The sequence below is a fragment of the Eleutherodactylus coqui genome, chromosome 11 (genome assembly GCF_035609145.1).
Source record: "Eleutherodactylus coqui strain aEleCoq1 chromosome 11, aEleCoq1.hap1, whole genome shotgun sequence".
Classification (NCBI taxonomy): domain Eukaryota; kingdom Metazoa; phylum Chordata; class Amphibia; order Anura; family Eleutherodactylidae; genus Eleutherodactylus; species Eleutherodactylus coqui.
The window spans coordinates 84,019,150-84,039,097 of NC_089847.1; the positions used below are offsets into that span (position 1 = coordinate 84,019,150).

General features: G+C 43.3%; 1 protein-coding gene across 1 annotated transcript; it reads right to left on the minus strand.

Annotated features, from left to right (window-relative positions):
• Positions 1-7,490: 7,490 nt before the first annotated feature.
• On the minus strand, positions 7,491-9,157 carry LOC136581733 (protein RD3-like). Its single transcript, XM_066582357.1, has 2 exons — positions 8,848-9,157; positions 7,491-7,800 (listed from the first exon to the last, which is right to left on the minus strand). Exons 1-2 carry the CDS (start codon positions 9,150-9,152, stop codon positions 7,491-7,493), a joined length of 615 nt encoding a protein of 204 aa, XP_066438454.1. The 5' UTR covers positions 9,153-9,157.
• Between the last annotated feature and the right edge of the window lie 10,791 nt (positions 9,158-19,948).

Sequence of the window (19,948 nt, forward strand, 5' to 3'; positions counted from 1 at the left end):
GTGTTTTTGCTTCTTTATTGGTGGATTGTGACTATATGCATATAAAGAATAGACTATCACTGGTTGTGGGGGAGCCCATCCCAAGGACACCCACAGATCAGCAACTCCTTCACTGTAGTACCTGACACAGTGATGTTTGTGAGTGCGGGCTGTGCCTGGTACTTCATATAAATTCATTAAAGTAAATGTGGTTATAAACGGATGAGCTGCTGTATGAGGGAGAGCCACGCTCATATAGCACTGCAGTGTAGGGATCGCAGTGCTACAGCAAGCTCCAATGGGCCTTCTGTCAGTTGATCATGGAGGCACCAAGAGGTTGTAACTTGGCAATATGCTAGATAACCTCTCTATGCAGGTGGCTTTACCTTCTGGTGCCATATATACCGGTCATATCAGTTACTGCCTTTTGTAGGATAATTCTGACATTCTATGCCAGCTTTAATATGTTCACTTTTCTAGTATTGGGACAGACCCGACTTGAGTTCTTCATGGGATGGATTGTACAAGATTCTGGACTTAATTCATAGAGATTATATTCCATGTTGAGATTACACTACATAGCTGCGCATAAACATAGTATGCTGGGCTAAAAAAAAAAAAAAAAAAATCATATATCCATCTGGTTCAGCCAATTCCCCACCCACAATGTTGATCCAGAGGAAGGCAAACCCCCCAATGTGATAGAATCTAATCTTCCTCATGTAAGGGAAAAATAAGTTCCTTCCTGACTCCAGTCTGTCAATCGGAATAATCTCTGAATCCCCAACCCATCTAAAGTAATTGGTGACTATAACATGTAATATTGTAACACTCAAGAAAGGCGTCCAGGCTCTTCTATTGAGTTCATCAAAATCATGTCCTTGTGCAGAGTTTCATAGTTATCTGACGTTTCCATTCTATACCTTTCGAAATGCGTAAGAGCTAACTTCACATATTTACTAAAACATTCAGAGAAGATTATTGGCAGTTTCTTCACATATGGATTGCGGTGTACTTTCCTGCATATTACACTGCAGTAAACTTGCATCTACAGCTTTCTGTAGCATTTTGCCGTTGTGTTTGTCATTTTCTTACTACATCAGTATATTTATTTTAAGTGAAGACTAGCCCATGTGTCCCAGTAGGTGGCGCTGCAGAAGCATTATAACTTCTTCCATTTGTATATCAGATAGCCAAGAAACCCTCTATTTACAATGTCATACAACCTCCTGCTTTTATTCCTATAGGATGAAGCAAGGAACACTAAGCTCTGCAAATGACTATTTACTGATCAAACAAGCTACACAGTTGAGTCACATTATTATGACCACCTACTACTTTTGATGCTGGCAGCGTGTAGCCCATGAAGGAAGTGATGACGTGGGCTGGTTTGCTGGGTATATAAGGTGTGCGGCAGACTGCTCGCATTTTGCTCATTGTCATGTGTAAAAGGGACGATTTATCAGAGTTGCAAAAAAGGATGATTACTGGCTTTCGGGCCAACGGTGGTGGTAGTTCTCAAACAGCACAGTTTATGTGCTGCTCTGATGAAAAGGTATTGTGACAAATGGCACCAATGGTAACAACCGCCCTGAAACTGCTGTACACCACGTGCCATTGTGGTGAGGTGAATGTCTGGTAAGAAGGTGTGCGAGGGTCAACTGATACGTTACAGCAGAGCAGCTCACCAGGAAAACTAACCAGGGGGTTACCAGTTCGGTATCTAAAACCCTGCTGTGTATGGATCTCTGAAGCAGACGGACAGTCACTGCACCTGTGCTAACAAAGGTGCATCGGTAGAAAAGGCTTTAATTGGCATGGCAGTGTAGGAATTGGACAACCAATGATTGGTAAAGGGTTGCTTTCTCCGATGAGTCGTGTTTTCTTCTTCATCAAATGAATGGACGTTGGCAAGTCAGGTGAGAAACGTCCGAGAACAAACACCCTGCAACCATCGCTGGAAGAACAGAAGCTGGTGCCAGCAGCGTTACCGTCTGGGGATTTGTGTGGCATTCTCTGGGCCGCTCATCCACGTGGAAGGCACTCTGAACTGATTGGGTTATGACCCCATCCTTGCAGATGACAAACACCCCATGCATGCTACTTGTGTTCCCTGGGGCAGATGGGATCTTCCAGCGAGACGATGCAAAGCTAGAAATGTCCAACAGTTATTGGAAGAGCGCAACTAAGGCTTCCAAGTACTTTGCTGGTCCTCTTAATTCCTCAAGCTTGAACCCAATCGAGCAATTGTGGACCATCTCGATCTTCCTGTTCACTCTGTGGCTCCCCCCCCCCACACCCTTCAGAAACTGGGATGCATTGCAGCCAGCATGGCTGTAGATCCCGGAGACCACCTACCTGCACCTTTTATTGAGTCACTCCCAGCCCATCTAGCTGCTGCCTGTGCGGCACACTGCGGTTACTCTGGGTATTAGCTGGTGCTCATAATAATGTGACACTCTATAATATCTGTGTTGATTAATAACCAGATCAGTTCCTGAATGCCTTGGAGTGTATTACGGTACTTTACAGTGAAGCTCATCTCTGAACAGCTCAGTCACAACTCTGGTAACAACGCAATCTTGCATATAAAATGCAAAATCAGTTTGTGTCATATATAAATCCACAGTTCTGGTTCAATTTGAGTGAACTTTTGCATGAGCGGTCTCCAGCACCAGGCGACAAATGCTGGCAAATTTAAAAATCAAAAACTCACTGACTTCCACTGTAATTTTTGTTGCCAATAGCAACCAATCACAGCTCAACTTTCATTTCTTATACTGCTGAGGTAAAATGAAAGCTGCGCTGTGATTGGTTGCTATGGGCAAGACATTTTTTTTTAGCGATTTTATAAGCGTGTGTCGCAGGGCTCATTTTTGTGGCCCATTTTGTAAATTCCAAGCCTGCTATTCATAAATTCACTGCGCAACGCAGGATTTATCTCCCAGTATAAAATATTTCATACATGTATAAATGTACACTCTAGTGAAGCATTTTTTTTTGTAAATGCACTCCATTGTCAAAAAAAAAAATCCATCCCCTAGAAGGAGTTGTCGAAATAGAAAAAAATTTTTGTGTGATTTGTAACATTGATAGAAGTGATTACAATATCAGAGCAAAAGGATAATTTATTGCAGAAAATTGAACAATGTGATACAGGTGGGCATGGAGGCTCTAGTACCCTGTTTGACCCGCCTCTAGCTTGGATACAAGATGTGATACGGGCAGGCATGGAAGCTCTAATACCCTGTTTGACCCGCCTCTAGCTTGGATACAAGATGTGATACGGGCGGGCATGGAAGCTCTAGTACCCTGTTGTACTGCCTTTAGCTTCGATACAAGATGTGGTATGGGCGGGCATGGAGGCTCTAGTTTCCTGTTGTACCAACTCTAGCTTAGATACAAGATGTGATACAGACAGGCATGGAGGCTTTAGTACCCTGTTATACCACCTCTAGCTTTGGATACAAGATCTATTATGGGCAGGCATGGAGGCTCTAGTACCTTGTTTTTATTCCATTATAAGACAGATCCATTGAAGCAGGGATGCTGTTTTTCTACTCCCATAATGGAACAGGAAAATAGAATCCCTAAATGCAAACAAGCAGTGCCCCCCACCCCCCATTTATAATGTCCACGTGCGTAATAAGGCACGTGGATGGGATTAGTTTGTTTTTTTCCCTCTCCCTCCTGGCCTCCATTCTCACTTTTGCTAAAATGAATACAAAGAAGAAAGATGAGATACAGCAGCTTAAATTAGCCTATAATATAGAGAGAAATACATTTAGACACTGGCGTACACTAGGGGTTGCAATGGCAACCAGGCCCATTAGCAAATGGGGCCTATGGTCCCCCTGCCAGATGCTGTCTCACCGATGCCGTTAGCAGGGAAGACGGCAGCCAATCACAGGCTGCAGACTTTCCGGGTGCGCCCTCCCCCCACTGAGAGACTGCAGTTCTGATTGGTCACAACTGTAGTCTGTCAGTGTACTGGGCTGTGTCGTTGATCCTGCTGGTGGTGCACTGACCAATTATGTGGCCGGCAGTGTCAGGGAGCGTAGGACACCAGAGGAGGTGGTAAGTACTGTAATCTTATCTCTGGTATAAGTTATAATTGCACACTTTGCAAACAATTCAAAAAACGCATTAAAAAACACATGCGGTTTTTAATAGTGTACGCAGTTTCTTATAAACGTATGTGGTTTTTGTATACCGCATGCAGGTTTATGTGTTTTTCTTAATTGTGATTCAAAAGTACAACAAAAACATGAACACACCCTAAGGCCGCTCTCACTTGTGTTCAGAAAACACAGCTAGAAATCGTGGCAGTTTTATTGCAGTTTCGAGCAGCGTTCTTGAACGCATGGGACAGAGTTTGACAGCGTTTTGTATTGCACCCCATCATTGTGATGGGTGAGGAGGTGTGTTAAAAAACGCAAAAAAGAGCTCTCAAAAATCGCGGCGTTCGAAACCCCGCGTTCGAGCTCGGGTCTGAGTAACCCCACTAAAGTCAATCGGAGCGTTGTACCACAGTGAGCACGGCGCTCTTAGCGCTGCGCTAATAGTGGTTAAAACGATGTGTGTGTCAGAGTGGCCTAAGGGGCTGCAAACAAATTTTTAGGTAGTGCAGGAAATGTGTCATGCTTGGAAAGATTACGCCAAGGGGCTAGTTCTGAGCTGAACTTTTGCACCCGGGCCCCTGAGTCTTTAGTTACGCCCCTGGATTTACAAGTTATTTACATGTGCAGCATACTGGGGTGACAGCTTCTAGAGACACTCTTATGCCCCTTTTACACGTGACAAGACTCTCATGATTCTGCTTTGTGTTTAGGCAGCGTGTTTCACATTCCTATCTGAAACCCTAAACGATCAGTGTGTAAACTGCATGATGAGCGCACGAGCCGCTGCTGATTTTTATGTCGACTGAAGCTGAACAACGAACAAGAAGCGCATAAGGCCTCCTTCCCACGAACGGATTTACGCCGCGTAAATTCGCGGCAAAAATCCGCTGCGTGGCCCCCTGCTATTAGGTTCTATTGAACCTAATAGCACAATGCTCACGATGCGTAATTCCACCGTGGAATTACGCACCGCGATTTCTCCCGTCCTCACCCGCAGCATGCTTTATTTGCTGCGGGTGAGGACGGGCTGTACGCGCTGACGGCTTCCATTGCAGTCAATGGAAGCCGTCCGTTCACGCTATCTCCCGCTGTAACCAGCGGGAGATAGCGTGAAAAAACGCTTCCCCACCTACCGCCGCAGCGTCATTTGACGCGGCCGGCGCGTCATTTGACGCGGCCGGCGCGTCACGTGACACTGCCGGCCGCGTCACGTGACGCGGTGGGCGTGTCGCACGACGCAACGGCGGTGGGCGGGGAAGCGTTTTCACGCTATCTCCCGCAGGTAAGTATAGGGGCTCTGGGGGGCGCCGTGACGGGCTTCACTGCGTAATATTACGCGGCGGAGCCCGTCACGCTCGTGGGAAGGAGGCCTAATTCTCATTCGTCATACAGTCATTGGCCCGCGTTTAAACTAAATGATTATCGTTCAGTTTTGCTTGTTTGAGCAATTTTCTGAACGATAATCGTTTATGTAAACGAAAGATTGTTAATATTGTCAATGCTGTGCGTGTAAATGCACATAAGTATTAAGTATGTAACGAGAGTGGATCCAACATTTTGATTGGTCAGACACTTTATAACTCATTTTATTTCAGTTTGATTAAATACGGAATAGTGGAATGTATTTAATAAATGTTTTAGGCTAGTCTATGTGTAATAGAGCTTAGCCAAAAAAACACCATCAACCTTCTTATTCTGGTGGCCACCTTTCCAAAATATGTGTTTTCTAATAAGTTCATTACGTTTTGATATTTAGTTTTTGTCATTCAGTGGGAAGAACTATATATAGGCAGAAGGACCACTTAGCTTCGTTTTATATATAAAAAAAAGTGTGATTGTAGCATTTTTGTTCTTAGTTTTCCACAATAAAATGAGTGTATGTAAAAGGGCAAAGGCTCATGTATAAATTTCTACATCTGAATTAAAGCAATATAGGTTTTTTTATTAACAAGTTATGGGCTTTAAGATTCCATACTAGTCACACGATAACACAGATGTAGGTAAGTGTGTGCTTGTAGGATATTTCTTTATCGACTTCCATATTTAATTAAATGTTTTTTATTGCCAAGAATGGGGAAGATTCTAGCAGTTGGAATAGGAGTGATGTTTCCATTTCTCCTGCAGCCATCCACTCTTTTTGCTTTGCGAAGCCCAAAGTCATAAGGAAAGAGTATTTGCACAACGTGAAGCATGTACAGAGCCCTAGAAGTTTTATTACACTGCTCAAAGCCTTATGATGTCCTATTGAAAAAAAATCCATTGTGGTGTCTACCATCAGACACTCTATTATGTTGGCATTGTCCAACCCCTAAGGTTGGGTTCACACGGGGCGGATTTTCGTCGGAAATCTCGCGGTTTGGCCGCGGCGGCTTTGAAGCGGCCCGGCCGCGCTGCGGCCGGCGCTCCCATAGAGGAGAGCGCGGCCGCAGCGAAGAATGGACATGCTGCTTCTTTTGAAACCGCGGCTGCGGCCGCCGCAGCCGCGGTTTCAACCGGATTTACCGCACCGGATTAGCCGTCCCGTGTGGACGAGATTTCTGAGAAATCTCATCCACATGGCTGGCTAATCCCGGGATTAGCGGCCGCGGGCGGTTTTGCCGCGGGCGGATCTGCTGCGGCAAAACCGCGGCAAATCCGCCCTGTGTGACCCTAGCCTTACAGATCCATTGCTTCTAGAAAACTGTATCTCTATAATTTGGTGAATTGTAAAGGACTCCTTACTGGCGTCCTGCCAACTGCTTTGCCGTGTGCATGAGACCTAGATATGTTCTTCCATACTTTTGCTGAGTTTTCAGGGGTAGAATATTTTGCCAATAATTGTCTTAACTTACTGCACAAAAAATACACAAGAAAAAACATTTTTTATTAAAGGATGTAGTGAGCTTATTTACAGAGACTCCGCTGACTTGTGGATGAGTCTGTTTTCTCACCCCATTTGATTTCTCTTGAATTTCCTAATGGCCAGTGATTAGACCACAATGTATATTTTGTCAGCCAATACAATAAAACACAAAAGGGATGTATACAGATGTAATAACATTGGCATTGTTCCCTTATTGATCTAACTATAGAGATAACCCATGTAGTATTCCAGGGAAACCAAAGGTGGCATTCATAAAAAACTGTCCACACAGCGCTAGAAGATGGCCAGAACATTTTTGGAGTGCTATTTTTGAGAATGTTGAAGTGGAGACTTCTAAGATGCAGTCGGGTGACCTGGTTTGAATCTTGTATTAAATTTTTCTTGCCATCACCCAGAAAAACTGAAGCCTTTCCAAAAAGAAAGGGTTTTCTCGAATAGAATCCACGCCTGTTACAGGCGGGAGATACATGGATTTAATGCTGACCAAAAGCACCGTTCTGCAGTAGACTCTATAATGTATGTAAAGTTTAGTCACAATCTTCTTCCGTCATCATGTTAAACGCTGGCATACTTTTGCTTCTTGCTCTACAAGAAGCAACCTGCTGACCCTCAATATCTGAGTCCTGTGATTCCTCTAGTTGGAAGGGCATGACCTGTAGACGAGAAGGCTTGAAACTGAATGTGGCTAGGCTTCTGGTTCTTTTGTGTTTCATCCAGCGACCATCCTGTGACTTTTGTTGTTCATTTTCCTGAGTCATATGATCCTGCAGCACTGACCGAAAGAGACGTGGGATCTCCATAGCTTCAGGCTCAAACTCCAACATCAGCTTACGAAACCTGTACAGGAAGGCAAAGACCACTTACTTTTTTTTTTTTTACTGTAAACAAGGAGATATTCAGCCAACAAATGACATCAGAATTATATTAATGATTGCTTGTTCCCATAGTGCAGATCATCCGCTTGTGTAAGATAGCGAACAAGTGCCGATCAACATGCTTTGCTGATTGGCACTCATTTCCATGGGCCACGTGTTAAACCATAGGTCTGGGTCCAAGGCAACTTTCTATGAAATCTTGCAAGTCACACTCTAACTTTTCCCCACAGGGAAACATTGAGTTTACTGTTGCATGATCAGTAGTTGATGCTGAGCCTGATCTTACAAACTAAGGAAATCACACAAACTAAAATTTCCAGATATGTCACATTGTATTAACTGTAAAACCACTACATGCATGACCCTTATACTATTATGTATGAATCCTGTCAGGATCAGCAGATATAGGCCCAATGTGCCACACCCTGATTTGACTTTGGGCCAAATCCATAGGTGATATCTGAGGAACCCTGGTCTTCACCCCACCAATTGGGATCTGGGCTTCACTGCGGGGTCCCCAGGCTATTAAACTGGTTGCAGTCTCAGTCATGTAACAGCTAATGCTACAACAAACCAAGGCGTAGTACCAGAGGTCCGGAATAACAGAACACATTCAGTACAGTATAATAGGTCAGGAGGAGGGGCAGGTGACAGGCAGGAGAATGGTCAATAGAAGAAGCTGAGGTCAGGAATGAAGAATGCTACAGAGTCAGGAAAAGCCAGATGCAGACATAAACAACGCTTTCAGCTGGACCTGGAAGACCACACACTTAGTCACCTTTATTATGGGGAAGGTGCCTGATGTAACCAGAAGTGCTCTGTGATTGGCAGGGGACAAATTAGGAATGTGTATGCTAGCCCTTTAAGAGTGTAAGTGTGTGTGCAGAGTCAGATGGAGCTGGAGAGGGGGTGCGCCGTGGCTGCCAGCAAAGAGAGGTGAAGTAAGATGGCGACCACACAGAGACCTCATTCTGTTTAATAACCAAACGTAGGTTTAAAGATATATCACCTGAGTATGGCAGGGCCGCACTGAGAAGGACGTATTTTGGAACAAATGTCTCTGAGCTCCAGTTGGTCCCCTGGACTGATTTCGTAGCTTCGGCGTGGGATAGATGCTAGCCATGTGTAGTCAACTCCATTTTTCATTCGTCGATATTCATTGAGTCTCTCTCGCTGCTGTTTTTCAGCACGTTTTAGGTGGGTTCCCAGTTCTAACATTAGAGTCTGTGTAACTAGCTCTTCGCTACTCCTTGGAGCTGGCTTCACTGCAGAACCAACTGGGTCATTCCAGCCAAAGAGTCCTGCGAGGAACATTCTTGATACCTAGTAAGACCACATATAACAACATGTTAATACGAATACTACACAGATGTCGCAAGTCTCTTTTATTTACCCTACAAAGAAAAGGAGTGGAAGTCCCATATAATCTCATAGTGATGGTCCTCAATGTCTACAGTTGGTAAAAAATAATCAGACTGGATTGTAACTGGCACGAACATTTGTTGTTGAGTAAAGCCTAAGAAAGCAAAACTAATTGTTTCAAGATGGTGCAGGATCCCATCACTTCTGAATGCCTCAATATATCAGATGTGGCTAAGTTCATGCTTGCAGTATCTGTTTGATTTGATCTAGACAATTATTTGTATCAGTTTTTAAGTTTCTCATGCATTGTTCTCAATTATAAAAGGTAAAAAAAAAGATTATGTGAAAAACAACACTCAGGTTGGGACTGATGAATACTTATGCACATTTGGCCTACAGAGATGAATAGAATCCATCAACAAATGTAAAAAGAGACAAACATACCTACAAAAACTGCAGGTATGAACCTAGGCTTACTTGTCTACTTGACCCTACTTGCCCAACGTATGGTGGCCATACCTCTTTATATATTCTTTCTCAGATAAGATAATAGTAATTGTTATAAAATGAACCTTCCTGACCATAACCAATGACTTTGCAATTCTTCTTTCAATTATTCCAGGTTCTTTACATTTCAAAAAGGTGTGTGGATTATCCTACTGTATGTTGCATGTCTGAAGAAAACTCAGATGTCTCCCACTGCTTTAAGGAGTTAGGCAAATACACCAATATATAGGATGGAGGAATATAATCACCTCAGGTATCATGAATCTCCATACCATGAATCCTAGTCATTACTACCACTTACCTTCTAACTATTAACTCTTCTGGCATCTTTGTAATAAAGAAGTCTATTATCTGGCTATGAAAATAGCTACTAGTATATGATAACAGCTACTACTATACGATTAACCCTAAGTAGTCCTTTAGAAATCCTAAACATTTTCCTTATGTTCTATTTCATCATTCTTAAACGGTTGTCTCACAATCGACATTTATAACCTTTCCGCACAAAAGATGTCCATATGTGGGACCCCCATGATCACCTAGAATAGGGGCCCCAGCTTCCCTATTCCTTCGCACTGCACAATTGTGGTGAGGAGGAAATTGAATGGAGTGGAAGCCTATCCAAAGTCTGTGGGACTAATAGAGATACAGTGGTGGTAGTCTTAACATTACCAATACATTATGGACGATTAGGTAGTCTAAAGATAATGGCAGCCAGCTTGGCTGCCCAAAAACAGGACCCTGAAGGTGCAGAACCGAATGATGGCCAACTAAATCAACAACACATAATATACACCCTCTGGTCCCAGGACAGAATTTTGTTCCAAAACCGGAGAATCGCTTTAGGTAGAATGCCACAAGCTTACTATGTGCCTCTCTTCTATGCATTTAGACTTTGTTACTCCAGTTGGTGAGATTTTTGTCACTGAGGAAACAGGACGGTCCTACTACTTAGCCCATGTGGTCAACATTTCTAACTGGAAAATTACAGATCCCAGAAGTACATGCATTACCTCATGGCTGTTGACTTCTTCCACCTCTATACATTTACCAGTAGAACTACTCTGTTCAGGCCCAGACTGGCAATCTGGCAGATTCCGGGTGGGCCACGTTGCAGTGGGACACCGATCCAGGTCCTAGTCATACACCGCTGTCCAAAGGATGCTGGAACACTTGACAATTGTGGTAGAGCAGGGAACCATAGACTTGCAGCTCTATACTGCACCGTTTTCTAGGCTGCAGATGCAAGGACTTTAGCACAAAAGCGTGAATGCCCCGGTGCATACAGCATGATATCATTAGATCATGCTGCCCGTGCCAGGCTATAACAGTGCCTGAAGAGGCTTGGATGGGCATCAGAGGTTAGGTAAATATACGTTGTTTTTTTTTATTTCAGAGGGCATTCCCAATATATAAGGGGGCACCGCGGGGTCTTATTATTGTATAAGGCACACTGCACTGAGAGGCATTCTTAATATATAGAAGGTTTTTGGGGTGCTGGAAAAGTGAGGAACCAAAAAGGTCTGTGTTGCAAATTCCACAGACATGAATTGTGGCTGGAAGAAATCTTTATAGTGGTCTGGGCCAGATGGAAAAGTGAACGATACCAGACAAATAGGACGTCGCCGAGTCAAAGCGACTGTGTGAAACTGATATCTACCACTCTATGGTCATTTCATGGTAGTAGTATTGGTCTTTGTAGAGTGTTTTTCTTTTCTGTAACAGTATGGTAATATTATTTAGTCACTGTGTACTCTTCATGGTGTGACTGTATATTTGTGCCTTGCATATTGGTAATATTGGCCTATGTGTAGTGAATTTTGTTCAGTAACAATATGTGAATATCTGACCACTGTACGGCGGTATTATTGGTTATATTGGTACTTGTATAGTGCTAGTGTACACTTGTCCCTGAGTCAAACAAACATGTGTGTCTGTCCCTGACTGTGTGGTAACGTGATTACATGTTCCACTATTATTTTCCTTCTTTTTTGATCGAAAGGGATATTCCTGGACTTTGTTAACTTTTGCTATTGATGACTTGCTTTCCTCTGGAAACAACACTTTCATTTACATCAATGTTAAATGTAATATATAAACAGTTAAAACCAAGAACAAAGTCAGACTTGTTTTTATGCACCTTATTGCTGACATGTATAATAGAGGTTTTTTGTATTCTCTCACTATTTACATTTGAAGTACTTCATAGCTTAATGTTATAATTACAGACAAGTCTTCTTGTCCAGTATTGATAATTCAGAACTTCAATATGGTTCAGTATGGTATAGGATGAGCCTGTTGATAGGCTCCAAGGGCCTCCTAACAGATGCTGCCACAGCTCCCCGACACTCGATGAACCAATCACAGTCATTCATTGATTGGTTCGTCGAGCGCTGGCCCTGATTGGCTGAGCTGCAGTGCCCGAAAACCAATAAGAGGCAGCACTTTTTAAACGCCAGGACCAGGAAGAATTGCCTGAAGACCAGTGCCGAGGAACTGCGGCTGTTGGGTGATGTATTTGTTTTATTTTTTTAATTGCAGCCAGGTCTTATTTTTAGAGTAGGGCTAGAGTATATTTCCCAGAAAAAGACCGCTACAAAGTCGCTCACTTTGTAGCGACACAAAATCACGATATCGCTGCGAGAATCGCACAGAACACAAATCCGATATCACGGCACCTGTGTGGAAGCGGCCTAATGCATTATTTTTACTGCATTATGAATGTTGCCCCAACCTCCCCCCTCCCACCAGAATTACGCTTTTTTTTATCACCCCATTTGCAAGAAAAAAATGGAGTAAAAAGTGATCGAAAAGTCATATGTACTCCAAAATTGTACGAATAGAAACTACAACACATCTTGGAAAAATTGAGCCCTCACACAACTATGTTGATGGAAAAATAAAGACGTTATGGCTGGCAGAAGATGGCGGCAGAAAATTATTTAACGTTTTTCCAAATACATTTTATTTTTTAATAGAACAGCAGAAGAAAAAAATATATAAATTTGGTATTGTCATAATTGTACTGTGTGAAGGCCATAAAAACAAGACCCTCCACCCCCTTCCTTCCCCTACATGGCAGAATGTAGTTTTTTTTCCATTTCACTCCAATAGAAATTTTTTAAGGCCTCATGTCCACGGGGCAAATCAGACCCGCTGCGGATTCTCCATGCAGAATCCCGCAGCGGGTCCCTCGTTTCCCGCAGACATGAGGCCTAAAAAGAATTACTCACCTGTCCGGACGCTGCGGATCTTCCCTCCGTCACGACCGGATCTTCTTTTTTGGCCCGGCGAATGTGCTCGGCATGCCGGCAGCGTGCCGCGCGCATGTGCCGTGCACTCTATTTCTTTTATGAACTCCTGCCCTTCTGTGCTCTCGCTGCGGGTGTGCCGCCGATCAGGACAGCTTGTATAGGCTTTAATAGAAGCCTGCGGTAGCCGTCCCCGCGGGAGACCCGCAATAAGAGGAAGCATGCTGTGAGTGTTTTCCCGCACACGCAATCCGCACCTCAGGGGAAAATGACATCCGCAGGTATGTAGCTACCTGCGGGTGTCCAATGCATCCCTATGGGCGCGGATCACGCGTGCGGAGAAATGCTGTGGATTTTAAATGTTATTTTGCCGTGGACATGAGGCCTAAAGCTTTTCAGTACATTATATGGTACAGTAAATAGTACCATTGAAAAACGCAACTCATCTCGCAAATAAGCATGTACATTGATGGATAAATAAATTAAAATTCTTCAAATGTGGAGTAAAAAATGAAAATGATAAAAAAGGCCGCATCCTTAACGGTTTGAATCATTCAAGCCCTAAAGTTACACAATGGAAAACCCTGCCCTTGGATAGGACATCTAGTATTGTGATAACTAGGATGGTGATTCTCCTCAACGTCTTACCCTTTTGAAAGGGGGTCAGAAACGCTATCTTTTCTCCTTAGGGAGAGCACCTAGACGGTGAGTGAGGAGTCTCAAATGGCCATGCACGCTCCTCTGGGTAATATGCAAATAAGGGAGATGGAATGAAATCTCCACAGTGCCACCTATTGGAAGGCAGCATTTCTTCAAGGCAAAGTCAGATTTTTTATACAAACCTTGGAACAATGACCGGGAATGAAAAGCAATGGTTAAAGATTTGGAAGATTTGCACAAGTTTGGATATTTCACTTTTCTGGATCAACTGTTTATTCCTAAATTTAAGATGTGACATACTATATAGCTCATATAGTTGTAAAAAAAAGTAAGTGAACCATTTGGAATTACCTGGATTTCTTCTTCGATTACTAATAAAATGTGGTTGGATCATTAATAAGTCACAATTAGAGACAAACCAAATTTAAATAAACTAATAACACAAACTATTGTATTGTTCATGACTTTCTTGAGATATTGAGCATATATCCATAGTACAGAGAGAGAAAGTAAGTGAACCTCTGTGTTAAGGTGCATTTAGCCGGAATGATTATTGATAAAAAAAGGAAAATTGCTACATTATTTGAACTTTCCCCATTCTATATATTAGGTTCCTGCTCACTGTGCCTCACACCTGGGCCTGGGTTGCTTTATTTTCTTTTGGGGCTGGATGGATGCATTTGATGGGCTAAGGGGAGTTTATACCATCTATGTCATGACTAAAGAAAACCCGAACATGTCTTCAAGAAGTCTTAGGTAAATGACCTACATAATACTGGCTCTACATTATCAATACCATCTTATACAGTTAAACAGATCACTACCTGCACTGTACTGCTGACAAGTTGTCCTTCCTTGCCCAGTGACTTCTCTCTTCTTCAGGTCACACAGTTCCTTATCAAGTCTTTAGCTTCCTTATAGTTTTCTTGAATTATTCCTAATTGCGTTCTTTTAGATGCTGGTGTTGTAGATTCCCACTTTCTATGTCTGCTGTTTGCAGTCTTGTTTTACATTTAATCGTCTGTAGTTCCACCTCCTCTTCTGTCTCTGATGCTGCCTTCATTTCTCCAGCCCTACATATAAAGCTCCATTTAATACTATGTAATCTGGGGATTCCAAACAGTCAGCATAATTCTCGTTGAGAGATACTGAACTTGTTATATAACCAATGCACATAGAAATATGCACAGTGTTGTTCTGGGGCACCTAGGGCCCATCAGTGAAATTCTAGGGGCCCACCCTGCACCTACATGGAGATAATAATACATAAGTAGGACAGAGTGTTATACAAGCAATTAAATGATCGCATCTTCAAGTCCCTTGATGGGACTTATATATGTAAAAAAACATTCAATAAAGAGTAGTTTTAAAATATCTCGTTAAAAAATAAAACACGTTTTTCATAATATGTGCTTTTTTACACAACTTCTTAGGGAACGTCTTGGGAACTTCTTATATGTGTGACCTGAGGTGATGTATCTCCCTTCTATTGATGCTGCATTTCCTTTATGTTCTGTTTTTTAAATGTTTTTATTATATATGTGATTCTCAATAAACAATGTGTTTATGATAATCTCTGCAATCCTGTCTTGGACATTTATTTTTGGCTTTGAGGCTATCAAGATGATCAGATTCTTTCAGTATTGTGGGCTGGTTAATCAAATTAATGCATTTGAAGCTTAATTGATTGTAGTTATTGACCAACACCCAAAAGTGAAGTAATTGCTATGGGAGCATCAATAGTGGGGGTCTGGGGACTAGTAATATATAATGGCATGGTAATAAATGGTATAGCATGTGATATGGCAAAGGCCATAAATGCCACCTAACAGGCTCTTGACTTATTCTTGGATGTACAAGGTATTAGGAAAGCTACTCTGCAGAACAGAGCTACAATTGATTACCTATTGATGGTATTGAATCATGAATGTGAGGAATTTGAAGATATGTGTTGTTTCAACGTAAATGATAATTCGGAATCTATTCATAAAAATATTCAAGATTTCAAAAAGATAGTACAGACACTCAGATAAGATAAGGACCATGGATGGCTTGATTAGCTCTTTGGTACCTGTTCAGTGCATCTCAGCTTCTTCGACTCTTTGGTATATATTTTGTGGTGTAGTGCTAAGGTGTATACTAGAGATGAGCGAACGTACTCGTTTCGAGTAATTACTCGATCGAGCATCGCTATTTTCAAGTACCTGGCTACTCGGGTGCAAAGATTCGGGGGGCGCCGGGGAGCGGGGGATGGCGTGGTGGAGCGAGGGGTAGCAGTGGGGAACAGGGGGGAGCTCTCTCTCTCTCCCCCCTACAACCCCCCGCTCACCCACGGTGCCCCCCGAATCTTTTCACCCGAGTAGAGAAGTACTCGAAAATCGCGGTGCTCGAGTGAAAAAGGGGCATGGCCGAGTACGTTCGCTCATCTCCAGTGTATACTCCTTTGCTGTTGCATGCAATGCATACCTAATTTAGTGAGTTTATGTAGTAATTGGCTCACCGGTCCATGAACACACACAGGATCGCAACTCATGATATTAAGGCAAATCCAACCGGGATACAACTAGATGGTTGTGCCATGTTTCCTTGTACCATATCAATGCCCATATCCATAACACATAAGTCTCCTACCCTCAGACCCAGGGTTAGAATAGAGGACTTAGGGACAGGGCCACCCTAAGTAGGTATAACCGAGTAGATTATGGATAATTCTTTGAAATGTGCATCTTCTTAGAGTTGGGTAAGGCAACACGTTCCTTAGTGCTTAACCCAAGTTTCAGTGATGAGAATGGAGATCATGCTAACTGTGGGGCAATATGACATGAGTAAATAGTCGCAAAGTGGGGATTTGTGAGAGAAATCATAGTGTTTGAGCACCATCTTGTTTCCCACTCCCTTTTCTAACTTACTTGACAAATGTATTCAGATATTTTGTTTCCGAATACGACAAACAGAAGATTACAAGGTCTGAAGAAGAAAGCTGCGATTGACCTTTGCTCACACATATGTGTGCTTAGGGGAAGATGGCTGACTAAAGATGGACATTGCTTTAAAAATGTACTCTGCTTAGTAGTAAAACAGATAAGGATTTTTTTATTTGATCTTCTATACCAATATGTAAACCTTAACTAAGCTCAGGAACACTTATAGATTACCAATGAATGTCCTCAGAGAATTAGTAAACAGTGCGTGACTAGAGAAGAGGTTTGCCCAGAGAACAATGTCACTGCATGTGCTAAGTTTTAGTAATCAATAATAGAGGTGTAATAAGTTATGCATATGTATAAGTCAGATGACCCAGCTTTCAATGTATTTGTCTGAAAGGACTATAAATAAATTGACTTGTTAACAAATGGAATCATTTGCGATTTACACAACTACTGTGTGACCTGTGATTCTCCGAGCAACTCATACTAACTCTGGGACAGAAGAATATACTTGTAATGCTCAATTGCACTGACATATGTACCCAGGATCACAGTATCCCCATAGACGGGACCATCGGAGGCTGATAGACACCCCGCAGTATGGCAGCCCTTTCTCAATGGGCGACAAGGAATCCATGCCATATGAGTGTGAGGTCACTTCTTTTCCACAACTGATCTCCCTACACTACGACTGAGGTCTTCCTCAATGTTACTACTGTGTTGCTCTTAAGTTGCAAAGATCAGCAAAAACTGCTGCACTTCTATTCTTCTGCTGCTCCCACCACCTTAATGTAGAACACACCATCTCTGCCCCGCACCCTGTCTCTCTTGAGAGGCTCAATGTCGTCCTGACAAACCATAATTAATACAATCAGGAAGTGACAATGGGCACTAACAAATTTTTCTCGGAGATGACTTCTCTCTGGGGATTTTTCTTTTGTACATCCTGGGTGCCCTGGAAAGTTTAAAGTCTATATGAAAGGATATTTTTCTTCTGTTTCTTTTTTTTTGGCCTCACCAATTATAATCTCTCTGGTATGGTAAGAAGATCAATGTCATTCCATAAAGAATCTAAAACCAAAGCTGCCTATAATGTGTAATTTCCACCCCCTTCTCTACTGCTGTTCAGTGACTCTTTCCAGGCCACTAATGACACTTATGATACACCAGGCCATTGTGGACCACACTTATCTAAAGAAGCCGATGCAGCTTTGCAATTAAAAGGCATAAATCTCCTCTCCATATTCAAATCCATGTTCCAACAGAAACTGGAAACCATGGCCAGTGCATTAAAAAAAGCGTGACGTGAGAGATTCGTGAAATTGGTAACCACACTAATGCTCTTGAAACATTCAAGGATGATGCCACAGAAGTCTTGAGGGCCCAGGACCAAGAACTGGTTTCTTTGAAGGTGTACTACAAATCTCTCCTTCTCAAACTTGAAGATGTAGAAACCAGATCCAGACATGGCAATATTTGCATCTCTAAGGCGATTGAGGATCTCACCTCAATATCACTGTCCCTTTGCAAGGACTCACTCCTGCTATCACTATTAACTGTTTAGAAGTGGATAGGATGCATCGCTCACTGGGACCCAAAAGTTCAGACGGCAAACCATGACACATTATTGCCAAGTTCACCTTTTACAGAACCAAAGATTCTATCATGCAACTGCAGGCTCCCCGCAACTGCCCTTCCATCACTTTTAAATCTTATCAGGTCCAGATGTTTGAAGATCTCTCTCACCAAACCATCTAAAGGTGATGCTCAAGTAAGCAACACCTGGAGATATTGCGCTAACACCAAATTAAATATTAATGGGGCACCCCTTCTGTCTAACCTTCCGGCACAACAATTCTCCTCATTCAGTGACCTCCCCTCTGGAATTAAAGTCCAAGCTGGAATCTCTCCAACTCCTCGACCACTCTAACTCCCCAGCTGCAACTCCACCAGGCCAAAAGCACCCCATCTTTGCTCATTGTGGTCCAAGATCACATCAAAACCCCAGAGGTTTTGGATCTCTTGCAAGCCCCGGCCTGAACTAACAGACCCTTCTTGATCAGATTAGGATCAAGTTCCCTGGCTCAGAAGGTCACGTATTGCATTACCGCCTAGATTTTGAGACATTCTCCATGTTTATATTGGTTACTATGCTGATTTTTTTTAGACTTTGGTTATTGGGGCCTAGTGCTATAGCCTCTTTATTCCCTTCTGCCAGGGGTTCCATATGTTCCAAACAATTTCATAACACTATCTCGTTTTACTTTTTATGGATTAGTTATGCCTTCTGCGTGCATTCGGGGTCCCCTGATGTTTCTGAGAGGTGCTGCACACTTAGCTTTGCTTTCCCAACATTTCTATATTAGACTTCAAAAGCTCAGCCTGTTTATTGTACCGGCTGCTTTGAAATTCCACACTGACCTTGCTGTCTGGCAGCATGCTCTTTAACGTTAGTAACCACCTGTTAATTTGGATGGCCTGCTGTTCTTGGGGGTGTGGTGTGTGTGTGTGTGTGTGGGGGGGGGGGGGGGGAGATTTTGACTTTTAAACCTCACAGCGCAGAGAAAAAATCTGCAATATCGCTCAGTGCCTTCAATGGGGCTGGCGCAGCAGCCCCCCAGAAAGAGCTGGTCTCTTTGGCTGAGCACTCAGCCAATCATAGGCAGTGCTCAACCATTGAATGACAGCTGAGTGCTGCCTGTGATTGGTCACAGCACTCAGCCATTCATTGAATTCAAGCCGCAGCAGTGCCCACCCCATTAAAAGCAATGGGATAGCATCACAGACTTCTGTCACAGTTGTGGCAGAGGATTCCTTCATCCACGCGGGGATGAAGGAATCCTCTGCCATAGCTGTGGCTGAAGTCCAAGATGTACTCCCTATGTTTTCCATGGGGTTGGGGCTGCTGCCGCTGGCCCCATTGAAGAAAAATCAGCGATATCGCAGAGTTTTCTCTGCACTGTGAGGCGCAAGGCTCTCTCATCGCAAGAAAAAATATCGCTAGTGGGTAGGCGCCCTTACCGGGCTGTTCACCAGGAACCTGCTGCTCTTCTCCTGTACCTCCAGCAGTCTTTCTGCCGCAGTGCAGAAGCTGGCAAAGTTCCAGCTTCTGCCACTGCTTCGACCAATGCCGGACGGCAAGTACTGCTGCCCAGGTCAGTGGGCTACGCGTCACAAGTGGCGCGTCGCCTACTGACTAGCCTGGTCGTGTCTAACCTGTGATGCCCCGGAGAGTTGACGGCGAGTGCGCATGCGTTCCCCTTTCCCTGCGCTTGTGCACTTGCCGTAGACTCTGCTTCATATTACAGGGTAGTTCCGGCCTCAGCGCGCAGGTGCTGATGGGGGATGATCCCTCACGTGCCAGGTAAACAAGGGAGGGCAGAAATACAACGGGATTAGGTAC